Source organism: Sciurus vulgaris (assembly GCF_902686455.1).
Source record: "Sciurus vulgaris genome assembly, chromosome: 9".
Taxonomy (NCBI): domain Eukaryota; kingdom Metazoa; phylum Chordata; class Mammalia; order Rodentia; family Sciuridae; genus Sciurus; species Sciurus vulgaris.
In genome coordinates this window covers 22,440,621-22,459,446 of record NC_136469.1, presented here as the reverse complement: position 1 = coordinate 22,459,446, position 18,826 = coordinate 22,440,621, and the positions used below count along the sequence as shown (strand labels likewise).

At 39.0% G+C, this 18,826-nt stretch overlaps 1 protein-coding gene across 8 annotated transcripts in view; it reads right to left on the bottom strand.

Moving 5' to 3' along the window:
• GAB1 (GRB2 associated binding protein 1) overlaps positions 1-18,826 on the bottom strand; it is a 119,231-nt gene that overhangs the window by 31,480 nt on the left and 68,925 nt on the right. For all 8 annotated transcript variants that reach the window (XM_079154137.1, XM_079154139.1, XM_079154138.1 and 5 more), the window contains exons 2-3: positions 10,159-10,453; positions 114-339 (exon numbers count right to left, since the gene is read on the bottom strand). In XM_079154137.1, coding sequence (XP_079010263.1) covers positions 114-339; positions 10,159-10,453 — 521 coding nt within the window. The remainder of the gene's footprint in view (positions 1-113; positions 340-10,158; positions 10,454-18,826) is intronic.

Sequence of the window (18,826 nt, the reverse complement as noted above, 5' to 3'; positions counted from 1 at the left end):
TAAGCCCTCAAGTCAAGGTTGAAAAGTTTAAAGATAAGATTTTAAAATGTATATATACACACACACACACAAAGACACAGCCACGTACACGCACAGAGAAACAAACGACTTACCTGGTGGGTTCGGGCTTCTTGCTTTGACAGTTGATCAGCAAGAGGTAGTCTTGAGGATCCTCCTGGATGGCAAGAGTTTCCGGGTGTGGTGGAAGGCTGATTAGCTGATAGGAAGGAGGTAGAGCTGTGGAAGATGCATCCACCTGGGCGGATGGTGGTGCCGTATTTATAGCGAAAGGTGAATCAGCTGGTGCTTGTAGGGAGCCGCCAGGTGGCTTCACGGGATCTGCAATGCCAAAGTTCGACTCTCACTGTCCATCACATTTTAAGGATTTTTTTCTGCTGCTGTTAAGCAAAGCTACTTTAAAGTTTGGAGTGAAATTGTTTCGACACACCAAGACAGAATAAACCGAGACACAGTCAGTTAAAACAAATGACTCCTTACTGAATGGAAACATTTAGGAAGTGATTGGTTCACCTCAGAGATTGAAAATGTACCAGGGGCTCTAAAAACAGGCACCATTCACCTTGACTTAGACAATCTTTAGGTTTATGGCTGTTTTACAATCTTAGCAGAAGAGACAGATTACTTATTTATTTGGGGTGCCAGGGAACAAAACCCAGGGCCTTGTGCATGCCAGGCAAGTGTTTGGGCACAGCCAAAACCCCAGCCTGAGAGACAGGTTTTTCCCCCCAATAGCCAACACGGTGCTTCCTAAGCTGGAGACCTGTTTGGTGACAGTTTTCACAGGCCCCTGCTGCCGAGTACCAGGGCCTCTTCCTCCTACGTTTACTTTATTGCTCATTCTTTTCTTTCTATTGCTCACAAAACTAGGGAGAAGTAGTTTTAATTCTGAGACGGATGATTCTGTTCATGTCCAGGGAAAGGGCTTCTTTAAGGCCTCACCCTGTCCCTCAGCTCAGGGCCTCCTCTGCCAGTTGTGGACACCGGGAGTATTTTCAGGGAAGTGGAGAAGTACTTTATTAAACCCTTAACCATGTTCTGAAAAGACACATGAAAATAGCTAAGTTGTGTAGAAGGAGGTAATTTGAAAACAAGTTGAAAAACTAGAAATAAAATCCCTCTGTAATTACTGACATAACCAAGTATAATTTTAAGGGCCCAGAAGGAATATGCTCTGTGAGTTTGGTTAGGAATACAAAGCTATAAATAACCTTTAAAAAGGCAAACGTTCCAGACATAAATAAACAAATTTGTTTGTTGCCTGTGTATGTTTGAACAGAAAAGACTGAGTTAAAATTGACATTTTTCACAACAAAACATTAAGTACAAGATGCTAAAAATGGTAAGGGGATAAACGTTCTATCAAATGGGATCAAAAGCAGGTCACCTGACCTGTGCATTCACCAGAGAAGGGCTCAACATCAACTGTCTTCTCTAGATACTTGCTTCTGATAATGTCTTTATGTATCTAACTGTAATATTCACATAAACACCACAGACATGTCTATGTAGCTCATTTTACAATTCTCTCTCTTAGGTGTTGAAGGTCAGATCCTAATTGTGAGGTCTGAAGTAACTGTGTCTCCAGTAGTGACTCCCAACAGCAAACAGAACAGGTTCAGAAATAGATGCCAGAAAAAAAAAATGTTTTAATCTCAGGTAGAAACTCTCTGAACACCTCTCTGTCAAACGGGAAGAGATTAGCACCAGGGGCACTTCCAACTCTGCAAGACCTGTTTGCCTGCACGTCCAGTTTAGAATCTGCTTCTGAAGAACTCTATGAGCCCTTCCAGATGCTCCCAAGATCTGAAAACTTTCAATTAGAGAATACGGCCTGAGTAAACAGGGGTTGAGCTAATTCCGACTTTTTTTTTTTTTTTTTTTTTAATCCTTGTGATACTCCAGGTAAGATCAAGTCTTCCCACAGGTTTACCTTACAAACTCTAACACCTTATGCCAGGAGTTAATTAATATTCTTTCTTTTTATGAAAGATAAGAACAGAAATGGTAAGAATAAATTATTGGACATTTTTATAATGACATAATGTCATAATTTCAGTAGATACTCACAAACTCTTGTCATGCCTGACAACCTAGGCTGATTACCAAGCAACGCATGTAAGATACCTTCTGAAAGGTTTCACTCTTCTGATTCAGTTGTGAATACACAGATTTAATTCGAGGAGATTTAAAATGCCAGAGATTAAACAGTGACTCAGAGTAAATCCCCCTGGACTTAAGAGAGTCATGAAAAATACCTACCTTTTAAAGACAAGCTTAAGAAAAGATATACAACACTAGGAAGAAAGAGAGGAGAAGGCACTTAAATGTATCCTACAGGTTGTACCCGCAAGTGTATTTTATATGCTTCTCTTCCTGTACAGTAGAGGCATAGTAAAATTGACAAATCTAGCTCCATTTTTAGCTCTCACCAAAACAAAATAAAACTAAACACTGACAATACTTCACTCCATAAATATAATCATGTGAATTCTAGTGACTGTTTTTATAGATACACTTTTCCTTTAATACTTTTTCTAAATTTGATGGCTAAACCCTAAATGAATTGAGTGATTCATCTTAAGTGAGAAAAGAAAATCACCCAGCCAGGAAATCACAATCTGACCTTGTTTTATTAACACAATGGGACCACCTCATTTCCAACCTTCCATGTCTCCTACCTGTGAATGATCAGAGCATTTAACCTCTTAAGAGGCCTGCGATTCAAAGGTTCCTTTTTCAAAAGTTTCTTGTTTTACAATGCATGAAGATTAAAAGAGGCAAGAGCTAAGGGCTGCGGAGATAGCTCAGCTGGTAGAGTGCTTGCCTTGCAAGCACAAGTCCCTGTGTTCGATCCCCGGTACCGCAAAAAAAAAAAAAAAAAAAAAATTAATGGATGTTGCATAAAAGAGGCAAGAGCTAGAGGAAAAATTCCCAAGATGTTTACTAGCAAGCTCATGAAAGAAAAGACCCTTCAGCATCCATTAAAAGTGCCCTCCCAGGCCCTGGCACACACAGGACTTCAACAGGGCCCAGGGGCCACCCTGCTGCTTGGGCTCAGATAACACACCATCTTCAACATATTGGTCTCTGGGATCTTTTCACTCATGTTCATTGACTGTAGCTCAGCTCTGCATATTTTGATACAAGCAATGCACAGTATCTAAATATTCTCTAACAGAAAATTTCTGCCTGTGATTAAATGACTGGTCTGGGAAAAACAAACTTCTGTTCTCCTTATAAACATGCTGACTTGTACCTACCTCTCCACCACAAGAAATGGAACAGGCCATTCTGCTTTCCTCCTTGCTCACCTTCTGAATCACTGCTCTAAGTAAGGCAAATATCAAGCTTCTAAGAACCAAACATTGGTTTAGGGTTTGCTTAAGCGTGTAAAATAATTTCCCACTTCCTAATTCGGAAGACGTGAAGAGTATAATTAACATTCATTAAAGGCCTAATAAGCTCCGGGAGCGAAGTCCTAATGGAAATTTACTTAGAAAGCTAATAAATATTGCTAAGGAAAGTCTTTCACTGAACAGATTTTCAGTGGAGAGAAGCAGACTGTGATCTGATGAGATCCAAAAAATAAGAAACTGGTTCACACGACTCCTCCCTCAGCCTCAGTTTTATCCTACCTGAAGCCATAATGTCTGCTGTGAGTGTCCCTCAAGCAGTTAGGGAACCTAGAGAATGCTTCTAAATATTCCAAAGAATGACTTATTTAACAAAATGAAATGACACAAGTAGGAAATAATTCTCTCTTTCTCGGTAAAGCACAATGTTGCAAAGTTGATGGCATCTGCTAATTTTTTTTAGCCACTAACGTATTGTATCTGAGTATGCAGTCACAAAACTGTGGAGCTGCTAGTGTTCTTGTGAGATCAGAGGAGAGTGTTTTCCCTGAAGGTGGGCTCTATGCTGATATAATATGTTTTATTTCCACTGTAAAAGTTTTACTTTTATGATCATAATTAATAGTAAATAGGTCCAGGTTATTCTGTATCTGTGGATTACTGATTGATCTGGTGTGCTGTAAAACTTTTCTATTAGAAAAGTATTTTGAACAGATCTATATCTCACTTGGCAAATAAGAGTCTATAAAGAGTATTCATTATCACAGTACTAATATAACCATCTTCTCACTTCTGAATACACCATTTTTATGGAAGAACATTTTATAAAGGTAAATCTGACAAGTGGACAGCAACAAGAAGCAGTAGTAGGAACTGTTGGTGAAGCCGACTGCTGTTTCTTCAGCTTATTGAATCAACTATTAAAGCTTTAGTTATTACACAATATATTTAATATGTCAAGTAGAAAAAAAAAAAAGTTCTTATTTGCCATAACTCTCTCTTTAATAGACTGCGAGAACATTCTTTGGGACTTCAAATCCTTAGGAAATGCTGACACGTGCCATAATTCTCAACCAGAGGTATGATGGCAACAGAATCGCTTGGGGATATTTTAGAGATCTAGGTGCCTGGGCCCCAACACAGGACACCCACTGAACCAAGATCCCAGGGACAGAAGCTTGACAGTGTGTAATAAAACAGAAAACAAACAAACAAACTCAAAAAAATAAACAAACTCAAACTTTGGTTGAATTAGTCCTCAAGCACATGTGAATTAAAGCCGTGGATATCACTGCATACCCACAGAATGGCTGAGATTAATGGCTGACTGAAACAAATGTTGTTGAGAATGTGCAATAATTGAGTTCTCATAGGCTGCTGGTAGGAAAGCAAGCAGCACAATAACTTTGAAGAACTAATCTACTGGAGTTGAATATATAGCTATCCTAGGATGCAGCATTTCCACTCATGGGCATATACCCAAAGAAATAACTAGACGTCAGTGTCTATCAAAGGACATGTAATCTGGGCATGGTGTAATCCCAGTGACTCAAGAGGCAAATTCAAGATCAACTTCAGCAAGTTAGTGAGGCCCTAGGGACTTAGTGAGACCCTGTCTCAAAATAAAAAATTATAAAAGGGGACTGGAGATGTGGCTCAGTAGTTTAGCACCCCTGGGTTCAATTCCCAGGACAAAAAAAAAAAGACACATAGAAGAATTTTATCTGCAGCCATATTAATTAGAAACTGAAGATAACCCAAATGTTCTTCAGCATTCAAATAGGTCCATAAAGTGTGGTATTAGCACAACAGAATGCTGCAAGAGATGAAATGCGTATATGCTATAACCTGGATGAGTTTCATGGACTTAATACTAGAAAAAAGAAGTCAAACTCAATGGTTCTGTTGCACAAAGTTCAAGAAATTAAAAAAAGGACTGGGGATGTGGTTCGGTGGTTCAGTGGTTCAGTGCCCCTGGTTCAATTCCTGGTACCAAAGGCAAAAAAGAAAAAAAAGAATAGGTAATAGTCAAGTATGGTGATGCATGCTTATAATTCCAGCTACTTGGGAGGCTGAGGCAGGAGAATTCCAAGTTTGAGCAAAGTCTCACAACTTAGCAAGATTCTGTCTCAAAATAAAAAATAAGAAAGAGTCGGGAATACAGCTCAGTGGTAGGGAGCATGTGTGAGGCCCTGGGTTCAGTGCCCAGGAACACAAAAAAAGAAAAAAAGAAATGAAAGAATAGGCGAAAAGAATGGATGGTGGTCAAAGCAAAAGAAAAAGAAATACATTTGGGTGGGGGCTCTACTGAGAAGAGACAGAAAGAAAACTTTCAGGGGCGTGCAAATGTTCTATTTCTTAATACAGGGGCAGCTATACAGATATCTCTATGTGTAGACACAGATACATAAAACTATTTTGAACAGTACATTTAAGATCTATACCTAGCATAGTGGTAATTTGAATCCTAATAAAAAGTAAATAAAAAGAAATGTAAAAGTCCCTGAAAACAACTGCTTCATAGGAAAGGAAGTGTACACATATTCTTAAATGTTTATGTCTATTCTATCAGGAAGCATATCAAAACTGAGAACTGCACTTTAAAAAAAAAATTAAGCCATTATAATCTGGGCATTTTGAAAAAAGCAACTCATAGGCAACTTTCTAATCTTGCATCCTAAAATTAGCCCCGAGGCCATTAGAGAAGCAAGTGAGCTTCCTATAGCCCTTGGGCTGTGCTTCCCAGGACTTGTTTAGCAGATTTAACAGCTTCCACCTTGGTGGTGTGGAAATAAAAATAAATCAGCACATTTCCAAGAAAAACAAAAGAAATTAGTTTCTACCCTCAAATCTACTGAAGAAAAGCATTCAGAGGAACCACACACAGTTCAATAAGCTCGAATTTAAAAACAGATACAGGCTGCCAGCACTTTGAGTATTCAATAATAGCAGTGGTCACCTGGGGCAGCGGAAATAACATGGTAACGATATTTTGAGAGGTTCCTGGAATCAAAACACAGGTCAGATTTTTCCCCTTTCCTTTTGTTTTCAGGGGAAAACTAGTTATTCTCATAGGGATTGTGGACAGTTATTTTCTCAGACCGATATCCAGGCACAGTCTACTTTTTCCCACATCTGGTCTGAAACTAGCACGGTGAAGAAAATCATCTCATATTATCATCCACTTTTCGAGCCAAAAGTGGGAGCACATTCAGCCCTCCAAAACGGGAAGAACACAGGGCTCAGGAGACAGATCTGGGTAAAAACAAAAACACCTACACTGTTCAGTGATGGGCAGAGAGGTCTAGCTGGAAAACAGAGATTATGAACCAGGTAATAAGGTTAATGGAAGAACAAAGATATTTTTTATTCTTACCTTATAGTAAACTGTATGAATACAATTACAAAGGACTATAGCAATTTGTTGCTATTTAAAATTTCAGACAAATATTGAGATCTTATTTTATTGATTAATTTTGTGCATGTGTGGTGTCAGGGATTGAACTCAAGGCCTTCCTCATGGTAGGCTAATTTTTTTTTTTTTCAAAACGTATTTAGTCTACTGCTACAAATGCATAAGGAAGTACAGTAGTTAATTTTAAAGCCTTTTTGCAGTTTAGCTACTATGCATTAAAAACCCAAGCTGTAGAGAACAATGAAATATACTTGGTTATGATGCTACATAATGAAGAACAGTTCACTTTTCACAAATTTATTCCAAGAAGCTCAACATATACTTCACTATAATATATGAAGACAGGGACTGGGGATATAGCTCAGTAGGTAGAGTGCTTGCCTCGTAGGCACAAGGCCCTAGGTTCAAATCCCCAGCAACACACACAATATATATATATATATGAATATGTATATATATTCGCATAAATATAAATATATATATACACATACATATATGAAGACAGTTCTAATTATGGCTATTTGGGGGAAATGGCCAAAATTAAGCTCAAAAAAATTTAAATAATAGAATCTAAAACACAAATGCAGTTATATTTAGATATAGCTCGTGAAATAAATGTAGAAAGTATTGGCAAATTACAGTCCTTAGGGGCTTATCTTAATGAACAGATAAAAATGATATGTGATTTGCACAGTTGCCCTTGGTAACTAAGTCACAACCACACATATCAAACCTGACTGATTACACCTTCTCACCCTTTATGTATATTGTGAAAATAAAAGGTTCACAAATAAAGAGTTTCATTCAACCTAAATATACTTCTAATGTGTTTTGTAAGGACTAGGGAGTTTTGCCACCAAAAAGTTCACTGAAGCTCTTAATTTTAAAACTTCACCCCTCCCTCTACTGGTAGAAGGTTTATAAAGTGAAAACAGACATTGTGACCCAGTGATTCTGACTTTTAAAATTGATGAAATGTTTCACTAAATACAAAAACAAAGTTCTCAATACATTATCAGTGATATTCACGGAGCAATTTAAAACTACCTCAGCTTCTCCTGACCCTCAGGACTAAATTAGGAGCTGCTACCATCAATGTTTATCTATTCCTTTCTTTGCAGGGCACTTACCAGTAGGTATTATAGTTCCTGGATCATCTACTAGATTGTACACACACACACACACACACACACACAACATGAACTTGCACACATCAACTGCAATGCATTATTTTAGACACTGCTTATAATGAATCCTTTCCCACTAGATGCTCAGTTTCATGTCAGTGAGGTTTACCATTTGTCCAGCTAACAAGTCACCTAATATGTGTGTGCTGAACAAACACCTAGAGCCTAGTGGAGTGTTAGCAATGGTGAACTAATGAATCCATTTTCTAAAGTAGAAAGTTCTACTTTAGAACTTTAGGAACTAAAGTTCTTCTTCCCAGATCTGATTGCTTGTTCATTTACCTCCTGGACGGTAAGAAACATTTTAAGTTGGTCAAACAAATCAGACTCGGTGCCTTAAAACTTGCAAAATTAATCCCAGACACAAGCATTTAGAAATTCTTATCTTGGGAGTTCTCGACTCTACCCAATACTGAATAGGCTTCCAAAAACTAGATATTCACCTTCCTTGACAGAATGTACATCCTCTAAGACAGCATCTCCTTTCCTTTGTTAAGTATATTTTGGAGGATTATAAAAAGAACAAAGAAACATGGAAGAACACTTCTATTCAGCCTTGCAGACAGCTCAATCTACACAGGCAACAATGGAGATGGAATTCTGCTCTTAGGTCACCCAAACAAATTCCAAATTGAAAAGTAGCAGGGAAAAGGAACAATAGTAACAACAAAATGATTATAAGATGACAAATTATTTAAACAGAAAATCCATCACAATAAAACTAATGTGGTGTCTAACAATCATCATGACTTACTAGCTGTTAAACAACCATTATAAAGAGACCTATCTTGTTTGTGAAATCAACTTTAAAATCCTCCATGGCACTCAAATATAGACTCTATCTGTGAACAAGAAGGAAAAGATGCTTAACCAGAGGTAGAACTAACAGCCCATGCCCACTTACTCTTTTTTTTTTTTTTTTTTGGGTACCAGAGATTGAACTCAGGGGTATTCAACCACTGAACATATTTAGTAACTTTGCAACACAATCAAAGCCTGAAAATTAAACTTCATCATACATATTCATGCACAGGAAGAAAACATTTATATGTAGGGTCTGATGGTATCCTCAGTAGTGTCCTGAACAAGTGCTTCAGGCATCCACTGGGGGATCTTGGAATGCACCCCCCAGGGACACAGGGGGACAACTAGATAACCTTGAAGACACTAAGGTTGAAGACCTTAGGACACCTTCATTTCTGATTCTTGGCTTACAATACTAAATCTATACTAAAGTCCCCTATACAGGTTCTGAGTGCATGTTTAAAAAGGAAGAGAAGCAGACAGGGAATAAGTGGTCAGATAGCTCTGCGAGTTCCTGAACAAGACTTCATGTGAGACCCCTACTCACTCAGCTTGGCTCTTTCCAGGAAAGTCAAGATCTGAAAGCAGCTATCCCTTTGCCTCTTTTACCCATGACCCTTCTGCTCAGTCAAGTATGATCCTGTTTCACCTAGGAGTTCGTTCTTTCCCAGGTGCCTGAATCTAGAGGGCTGTGTGCTCCACTTCCACCCATATGGAGACACTACTGACTTCAAAGCCTACAGCTGCCAATTCTTCTCCCCCCGGGAAACTGTTTCTACTCCTGCCTACTCAAACCCTGAGCCCCCTCTTTCTTTCTCTGTGCTCTTAGTACCTGTAAGAAGTAAACCCACTTATTTGGTATTTTTTTCCACTGTGTTTTGTTCTTGATTCTCACTTGTTTTTTGTAGGTATTTACAATCACCTTGGCTATTTCATAACTTTAAAACCAAAGTGGTTTTGAAAATAATGCCTAAAGAACTGGGTTGAAACATAAAACTTTTGACATTTTAATAGGACAAACATAGTCAAATATCCACACTGTTAAATGGTCAACTTAAGACTCATGTCAAAACTCAATAAATGCACTTAAGATTGTCCTCCTGACACCTTCTTCCTCAGGCCAATTACTTATACACTGCCCCGCAATGATTGTTAAATCTCTCTCTCTCTCAAACCTGTAAAAAAAAGTTTCTCTCCTATGGATTAAGGAAGAGTTCCATGATTTCCCCAAATGTCAGTTTCCTATGGTAAAATGAAACACTGTAGCACATAAATGAATTAACAAGGAGTTCTATGGCACCTCTAAATACGCAGCAAAAAAAAAAAAAAGAAAAGAAAAAAGGAGAACTGAAGTTGGATAATAAAATCTTGGACTTACCTTCTTCTGTAGGATTAAACCCACAGATATCACAAATACAGCGGACCCACTTATTCATCTCCTCCTCGCTGTCTGCTACCAGGTAGAAAATCCGGTCAATAGTGTTGATATCAAAAATGTAGCTGTTTTCAAACTCCTTTTTGTTAAATGTCAATCCAGCATCGACTTGCTGACATAAATTTAAATCGATGATACGGATGGGCTTCTTGGCGTGATCATTTTTGTAATACTCCAAGACATCTGGATCTCCAGTCAAACGGCCACTGCGTAACACAAACCACCTCCTCTTCCATGCCTAGGAAAAATCAAAATAGCTATTTAGTATTAATTGGAGAGAAAAATTTCAAGAAGATACACATTTATTAAACCAATTTTATAAGTACACCCTCTAAAAAATGTATTCGGTTATCACAGGATGATCTTCTACTCTGACCAGCAAAGCTTACTGATGTCTCAAATGAACTTTTTGATGTATGCATTTAATATCTGCAGTTAACTTTCCTATGGTGCATCAAGTGAATAAAACAATGGTTTGGCTTTTTACTACATACAAAAAAGTAATGTTTTCAGTAAATGATGCTGGGAAAAATAAATATGAACATGCAGAAGTATAAAGTTGGACACGACGCTCAGCGAAACAAGCCATCCACCAAGGGACAAATACGGTACAATTCCACTTATATGAGGTACTGAGAGTAGTCAATTTCAGAGACAGAAAGCAGACAGTGGTGGCCAGTGTTCAGCTAGGAGGGAGAATGAAGAGTTTCAGTTGGGAAAGATGAAAAAGTCCTGGAGATGGATGGTGGTCATGGTTACACAATAATGTGAATGTTCTTAATACATGTGAATGTATTCTTAAAAATAGAATGGTAAATTGTATGTTGTATGTATTTTACCAAATTTTTTTAAAAAGCACTGGTTTTTCACACCTTAATATGCTATAAAGTATACACATAAAGGTGCTTCTTCATAAGAACCATACAGTCTCTAAACTATAGGATTCTTTCTTTCCTTTTTTGTAGGTGTAGGGAGGCGGAAAATGGGTTTAGAAGTATTCTGGGTTCTAATCTGGGAAATAAATAGTGGGCTATCTCCCTTTTGACCAGTCCATCAGAGAAGATCTGTATTCTTTTTTTTTTTTTTTTAGGTGTCTATAATCAATTTTATTTTAATATAATCTGAACACATACCATTTAGAGAATACCAAGAAAACTTTGTGTACAAGTGTCGATGCTATTGCATTTGAATAAAGCTGGCAAGTTCTTTCTGCTACTAGCATAGCCCAGGAAACACTACGGGAGAAACCTAATATGTTGGAATACATGTTGTGGTGCTTGGCCCACAGTTTGTTAGCTCTCGAGTTAACCTGAATTTGCCAATGTTTAGTATGAGGTGTAAAATTTCACCCATTCCTCCGCAACCATTAAGACTTCTTACGCATCCGATATCTAAATTTTTAAGTAGACTGTCATCTCATAGGTCCAAAGCTCTGGAATAGTCTGCAGTGCTCATCTTGCAAACAAAATATCAATCTCTGGCTGGGGATATGGTTCAGTGGGTAGAGTGCTTGCCTTGCAAGCATAAGGCCCTGGGTTCAATCCCCAGCACAGCAAAGAAAAAAGAAAAAAAAAAAAAAAAAAAAAAAAAAGATAAATGAAAATATCAATCTCTATCCCATCAAACAGAGTTTGATAACTGGTACAAATGGTTCGACAGCTCTTAAAACTTTAACTTCTTGTAATTTCAGTTTATCATAAAACGAGGTGAAAAAGTCACTTCGATCAACATGTCTTGGTGCAACACACAACGTATCAATATTGGCACCTTTTATATTCTCCTAATCTGTAAGATCCAAATGCAAAATTTTTCCTCCAACATTTCCAATTTCAGATTGTGGAAGATTCTTGCTTTCACTGATTTCTCGTATCCACTTTGATCAAGTTAATTTTCCTCAAATTAAACTCCTGCGCTGCAGCTCCTCTTCCTCTTCAAAAACCCCAAGGGCTTCAGAGTCTCAATTAGTTTCTGTGTAAGTATGCAGTCTCCTTGGGAGCCGCTAAGCTGATAGGAGAGGTAATGCCGTAATGCTTCGGTAGCCCTCGGTAGCGGCTGTATTTGTGGTGATCCCTACGTTGTAACTGGAAGCGGAGACGTCTCCTGTGCTCCTAACCACTGCCGCGGCGGTCCTGGGCGTGATCCCCCGAGGCGGGAGGGGCCAGCCTCAGCCCTGGGTCCAACCCCATCTCCCGCACCCCTCCCGGCGCTATAAGCGCTTCTCCTCCTTCCGCTTGCCCTAACACGCCCTCTTACCTGATTTAAATTGTTAGTGGACATAACTCAGCTATTAAAGTCCTCTTTTTATTTTAATGAGCCACTACTACTCCAAGTCTGAGTTTCTCGAACTACTAGTAAAATATGTTTCCCTGTGTTCATATTTGTCTCTGAGGTCCGCACCCCACCACACACATACACAAAATTCTGGAATCAGTTGTCAGCCAGCAGTGGTCTGTCAACACCTCTTTGACTCACCTCACTTCATCACCTAAGCTCTGTATCACCTCACATCATCACAAGAAATGGGGTAAGTACTGTAGAATATTCTGTATGAGAGACCACATTCACGTAACTTTCGAGTATGTGATAGTTTTCATTACAATTTTTTTTTTTTAATCTTGAGACCGGGTCTCCTTAAGTTGCCCAGGCTGGCCTTGAATTGGTGATGCTTCTGCCTCAGCCTCCTGAGTCAGAGATTACAGGAGTGGGCCACCACTGTCACCTGGTTGTTAGTCTTAATTGTGCCGAATTATCATTAAACTTTGCCATATGTATGTATGTATGTATGGGGGGGAAATAGGACATATATGGTTTGGTACTATTCACTGACTAATCCACACCCAGTACAAGTCTTGAAACATAGCCCTCATAGAAAAGGGGTATTATTGTACATGAAATTCAAATTTCAGTGTCTATTAAAGTTTTTTGAAACACAGTCCTGTCCATTAGGGCTGTCTATGGATGCTTTTGAGTTACAAGTTGAGGAGTGGTGACCAAGCATTGGGCCACCAGACCTAAAATATTACCATTTGGTCCTTTATAGCAAAAGCTTTAAAAACCCTTCCTTCACTCATCTCTTGTCACTGTCCAGTATAGCTATCTGGAACCATATAGTGACCATCCTTCTCTCTCACCTACACCTATACCTACACCACTGGTTCTCTCATAGAACCAACCCTATCCTAGCATTATTGTGTCCTTTTACTTGTCTGGAGCAAGTGTGCACCACTGAATCCTCAGTGCCCATCGCAATCCCTGGCCATCATGCAGTGCTTAATGAATTCAAGTTGAGCGGATAAGCAGCATACTGAAAAGTCAACACAAGATCTCAACTTTGAAGTAGCTTTCAAAGGGGAGTTTGACATGTAATCAACTTTCAGTTCGCTTTTTCATTGCTGACTTAAGGACACACCCAGAACAATTGTAGAGGAGGAAAAGTTCATTGGATGGCTCACACTTTCAGAGTCCATAGAAGGCTGGCTCCATTCCCCAAGGATCCAGATGAGGCAGAACATCATGGTGGAAGAGTGTGGGAGAGGGAAGCAACTCACGTGGTGATCAGGAAACAAAGTCTCCACTACCCAGACAAATACATACTCCAAAGCCATGCCCCCAATGAATCATTTCCTCCAGCCACACTCTACCTGCCTCAGTTACCACTCAATTAATCCCATCAGGGACTAATTCACTGATTAGGTTAGGGCTTTTGCCCAATCATTTCTCTTCCAAACCTTCTTGCATTGTCTCACATGTGAGCTTTTGGGGGATACCGCACATCCAAATCATTACATCAACAAATTAATCTACAAAGAATAATGAAAAAGCAATAAAAACTACCAAGTGCTCTACAAAAGAAAGGCAGAAAGAATTCCACCTAAAGAAAGATGCCCCTTCTTTTGAATACTTTCTGATTTAAAGTCATCTCCTCCTCCATGATGAAATTTTTATTGAGTTTGTTGATGGAGTTCCTCCTCTGCAGAACAAGGCTAAATAATTCCGATCTCACAGGAACTATGAGAATGGTTTGTTGAATAAAAGCACGGAAAGCACACAGCTCAGTGCGTGTTTCGCATGACTTACTCAGTAAAGTCACTTTCGGATCTTCTAAAATGTTGAAGGCAGTGGGGTCTGCATCCAAGGCGGGGGTGGGGCGGGGTGCCCCCCCCCCCACCCCAGTGCATCACCAAGGGCATTGCCCAGCGTCCAACGCATCCCTTTAGTGAGAGCAGCAACCTCAGCACTCGCTTTGCCAGAGAGAGTTGTTGACTCAAGCCGTCGCGGCTAAGGCTGAAAGTCCGGAGGCGCGCAAGGCTGGAACCCAAGACCAACGGCTCTCAAGATCTGTATTCTTGAGTGTGGATACAACTATTTCTAGTCTGCCTTTCCCACTTCCCAACAGATGTATATTGGGAATCTGGATCATATTCTCTCCATCCTCCCTCCATGAGTTCTCAATTTTTTAAATTTTAAGCTTAGTACGATACCAAAACAAGGCTAAAATTCTTTTACTTCACCCTCTAAGATTATATATTCATCATATAATAAAAGCAGAATCAAATGGTGGAGTCTTTTTTTTTTTTTTTTTAATCAGTCTTTAACTCCAACATCTGTGCCTAGGAAAAAAAACCCAGCTTGACTCCTCTCAGGCTCATCCTCTGGAGCAGTAGGCTGAACTTTCCAGCCACCTATTAGGCAGCACTCTATACTCTATCGACTAAGCATTCGAGGTAAGAACACCTAAAGGGGGCAGTCCAGGAAGTGGACGGAGAACTGTGACATTTTATGACCTCCACTGGGGGGCCCACGTTCTCACTGTTCTTCCTACTCATGCATCGACTGTGAGCACCTGTTACGATATCTCGATCCTTTAATCTTGGAAAATGAGGACCAGCAAGAGCATGTCTCTTTTCCAGGGACACCTTGGTATGATGACAGTCCTATGTCTACAGTATTTTCAGAAATTTTATTCATCATAGTATACGAGTTGGATGCCCTACAGTCTGATCAGATCAGGAGTGCTTCCGTTGGGGCCAATTTCCCCCAAACAGTATTTCCATGTCTTCATTAACATATGTGCCTATTTATAAGAAAATAGTGACTAAGTTTAAAATCACCAAAAGCAATAGGGTATGACGCGACAGGTTTTTATGTTTCATAAAATTGAGCAAATGTAACACAAAAGGCATTGTAGTGACAATTTCAAAAATGGCTTCATTTTATTCTGGAAAAAAAAAATCAAAGGGAAAAAGGGGGATTGATAACTAAAATCTGCATATGCCTTTCAGGCAGATGTTTGGTCTTTGCCTCCATCTTCACTAAATTTTATAATAAATTCTGATATGAACTGATTTTGAGTTGTGGTCCCCTGATGGAGGGGCCAGGAAGCTAAGTCAAAGACCCCAGCCAGAGACAGAAAATGAGAAGAAAGGGACCCTGAAAAATTCACAAACCAGTCATGTAAGCCTTCAGTAATGTGGACAACTGACAACCAAAATAATTTGGGTGGTAACTTTAGGGTTAATATTTTAAGAGGTTCTTGGGCTGCAGTGGTAGAACGCTTGCCTAGCATGTATGGGGCACTGGTCCCAACCTCAGCACCACTTGAAAATAGAAATAAAAATAAAAATAAAAACAAAAATAAAGGTTCATTGACAACTAAGAATGTTTTTTTTTTAATTTAAGCATTATGAATTTTATTTATTTTTTTGATTCCTTGATTCACAAATGGGGCCAACTTTTCATTTCTCTGGTTGTACATGAAGTAGAGTCACACTGTGTAATCATATGTGTACTTAGGGTAATGATTAAAAGTGTTTTAAAAAATATCTTAAGAGGTTCTTTAAATTTTATCCATTAAAGAAAACTTAGATGCATTAAAATAAAATCAATGAAGTAGTCAATAAGTTACTGAACATTCTGAAGATACCATATAGTGTACTTGTGGGAAGAAAGACAAGTTTGAAATTCATGATTCCTACCTTCGATTGTGGAGAAAAAAAAAAATTTTTTTAAAGAAAAGTAAGCCAAAAATAAATAAACAAAAAAATAAATAAATAAAAGTCTTGTGTAAAATTTAAAAAATGTGAAGAAAATATTTAACATACATGAAAGTAATTCAGAACACAGCAACCCTGGCAAAATATCTGTAGAAATATTGCTAAGTGGACAAGCACCCCTTTACAGAAAACTTGTAATCCTTTAATAAGAAATGTATTTAAAAATCACAAAGGCCCCAAAATGTTAAAACATCAATATTTTAAGTTAATTTCTTATTGCAGTTCAAAGGAAAAAGTACAGAATTGGAGTCAGAAGAAGAAAGCAGAGGTTCTATAGGTGTTTTATATAATGTTGAAAAGTCACATGTTATATTCACACAAATCTGGCACTGGGTTATAAAACTCCATTCATTCAACATACTCCCATTTATTTAAAAATAAACAGAAACCATCTCTGAGTAAAATTGGCTCTGTACAGATACTTCCCTATTGTTATGCTTTGGATCTGGAATGTCTCTCAAAGGCTCACGTGTTCAAGGCTGGGTCCCCAGTGCAAAATGCTCAGAGGTGGGGCTTTGGGGAAGTGACTAGACCTTGAGTCCTTGAGGACTTGACCTCATCAGTGGATTAATCCATTGATGGCTTCATAAATGAACGGCCCATTGGGAGGTGGCACAAACCGCAGGAGGTGGGGTCTAGTTCCAGGAAGTAGGTCACTTGTGACATGCCCTGGAAGGGTATTTCTTGTCCCCCGTCCCTTTCTCTCCCTCTCCATCTCTCTGTCTCTCTTTCTCTCTCTTCACAGTCACCATGAGGTAAGCAGCTTTGCTCTGCCATGTACTCCCTCACCACTGAGAAACAATGCAGCACACTGACCTCTGAAGCTGTGAGCAAAATACATCTTTCTTTCTTTCCCTTTTTCTCTCAGGTATTTTGTCACAGTAACAGCTGATTTTTTGACACATATATACACTATATATATATATTTTTAAATATATTTTTAGTTGTAGATGGACCCAATACCTTTATTTTATTTATTTTTATGTGGCCCAGTGCCTTACCTGTGCTAGGCAAGTGCTCTACCACTGAGCCACAGCCCTAACCAATTTATTTATTTTTTTAATGGTACCAGTAATTGAATGCAAGAGTGTTTAACCACTAACCCCCATCCCCAGTCCTTTCTATTTTTTATTTTGAGACAGGGTCTCTCTTGCAAGCTGCTTAGGCTGGCTTTAAACATGTGATCCTCCTACTTCAGCCTCTTGAGTTGCTGGGATTACAGGCCTGCACCACTATGACCAGCGGTAACAGCTGATTAACACACCTATTAAGCAGTAAGTTTGAAAGAGTAATGGAGAAATAAATGGAAAGGAAAAGAGAATATGTTATTTATCCAGGTCCATCAAGGAATCCTATCTTTTGGGTAGTGATTTCTCTAGATAGTGGAGGTTCTGTCTTTAAATACAGAATTGACTTTTTAAAACTTCAATGTCTTATAAGGAAATCTTCTTAAAATGCCTTACTACATAATTGAGTGCGCATAATTCCTCCATTCCCTGATGACTCAGGCTAGGTAGCACAGGCATCAGTTTCTATACTGCACTTTATGAGACTCTCAGGGGCTGTCCGGCCTCTCAGTAGTGCCTATGGCTGTGCTTGTATAGTTCATTCATAACCTTTTAAATGCAGCTTTCTGTCTTTTCTCTCTTAATTATCACTTCTCTTTTTTTGTGGGGGGCACCCAGGATTGAACTCAGGGGCACTCTACCACTGAGCCACGTCCCAAGCCCTATTCTGTATTTTATTTAGAGACCGGGTCTCACTGAGTTGCTTAGTGCCTCGCTTTTGCTGAGGCTGGCTTTGAATTCACAATCCTCCTGCCTCAGCCTCAGGAGCCGCTAGGATTACAGGCCTGCGCCACCGCACCCAGTTGTCACTTCTCTTTTCTGATAACGTGAAACCAAAATTTTTTCTCCTTCGGGGACTTTGCACATGGCTGTTTTCTAAATGCACTATGTTCTTTCCCTTGGTCTTTACATAGTCAACTCCTATCTTCAGCCTCTCCGACCCTGACCACCCTCAAACCAACCAACCCCAATGTAGAGCAGGGTATAGTTTTGGGGAACCCTATTACTTGCCTATGTTGTGATTTATATGTCTGCAATTCAGTTTTTCTTTGTATTTATTTGTTCAGCATCTAACCCCCTAGCCAGGTGGAGAGTTACAAGAAGATAATGACCACGGCTGCTTTATGTGCCATTACATACCCCACACAAGGCCCAGGTCCTGGTGCACTGAAATATTTGTACAATAAACAAACAGAATTCCCCTAAAAGAATAAAGTTGTCAAACTTTTGAGAATATTAAATTTGGTGTACAGGCCACAATAAAAAGAAAGGAATGCTTTCAAAACCTCTTCCACTGGAGAAAAGAATTCCAGAGCTTGACAAAGATGTGATACCTAACAAGATAACTGCATCAAAGCACACCCGTGAACACCTTGGGAGAAAAACAAAAGAAGGTGTGTGTTTGTTCTTTTGGTTTCTCTTATCCGTTCCTTTGCTTCCCTGTTGACATCCCATTGTTCAAATTCAACAAAGCCCTTAGAAACTAAAATA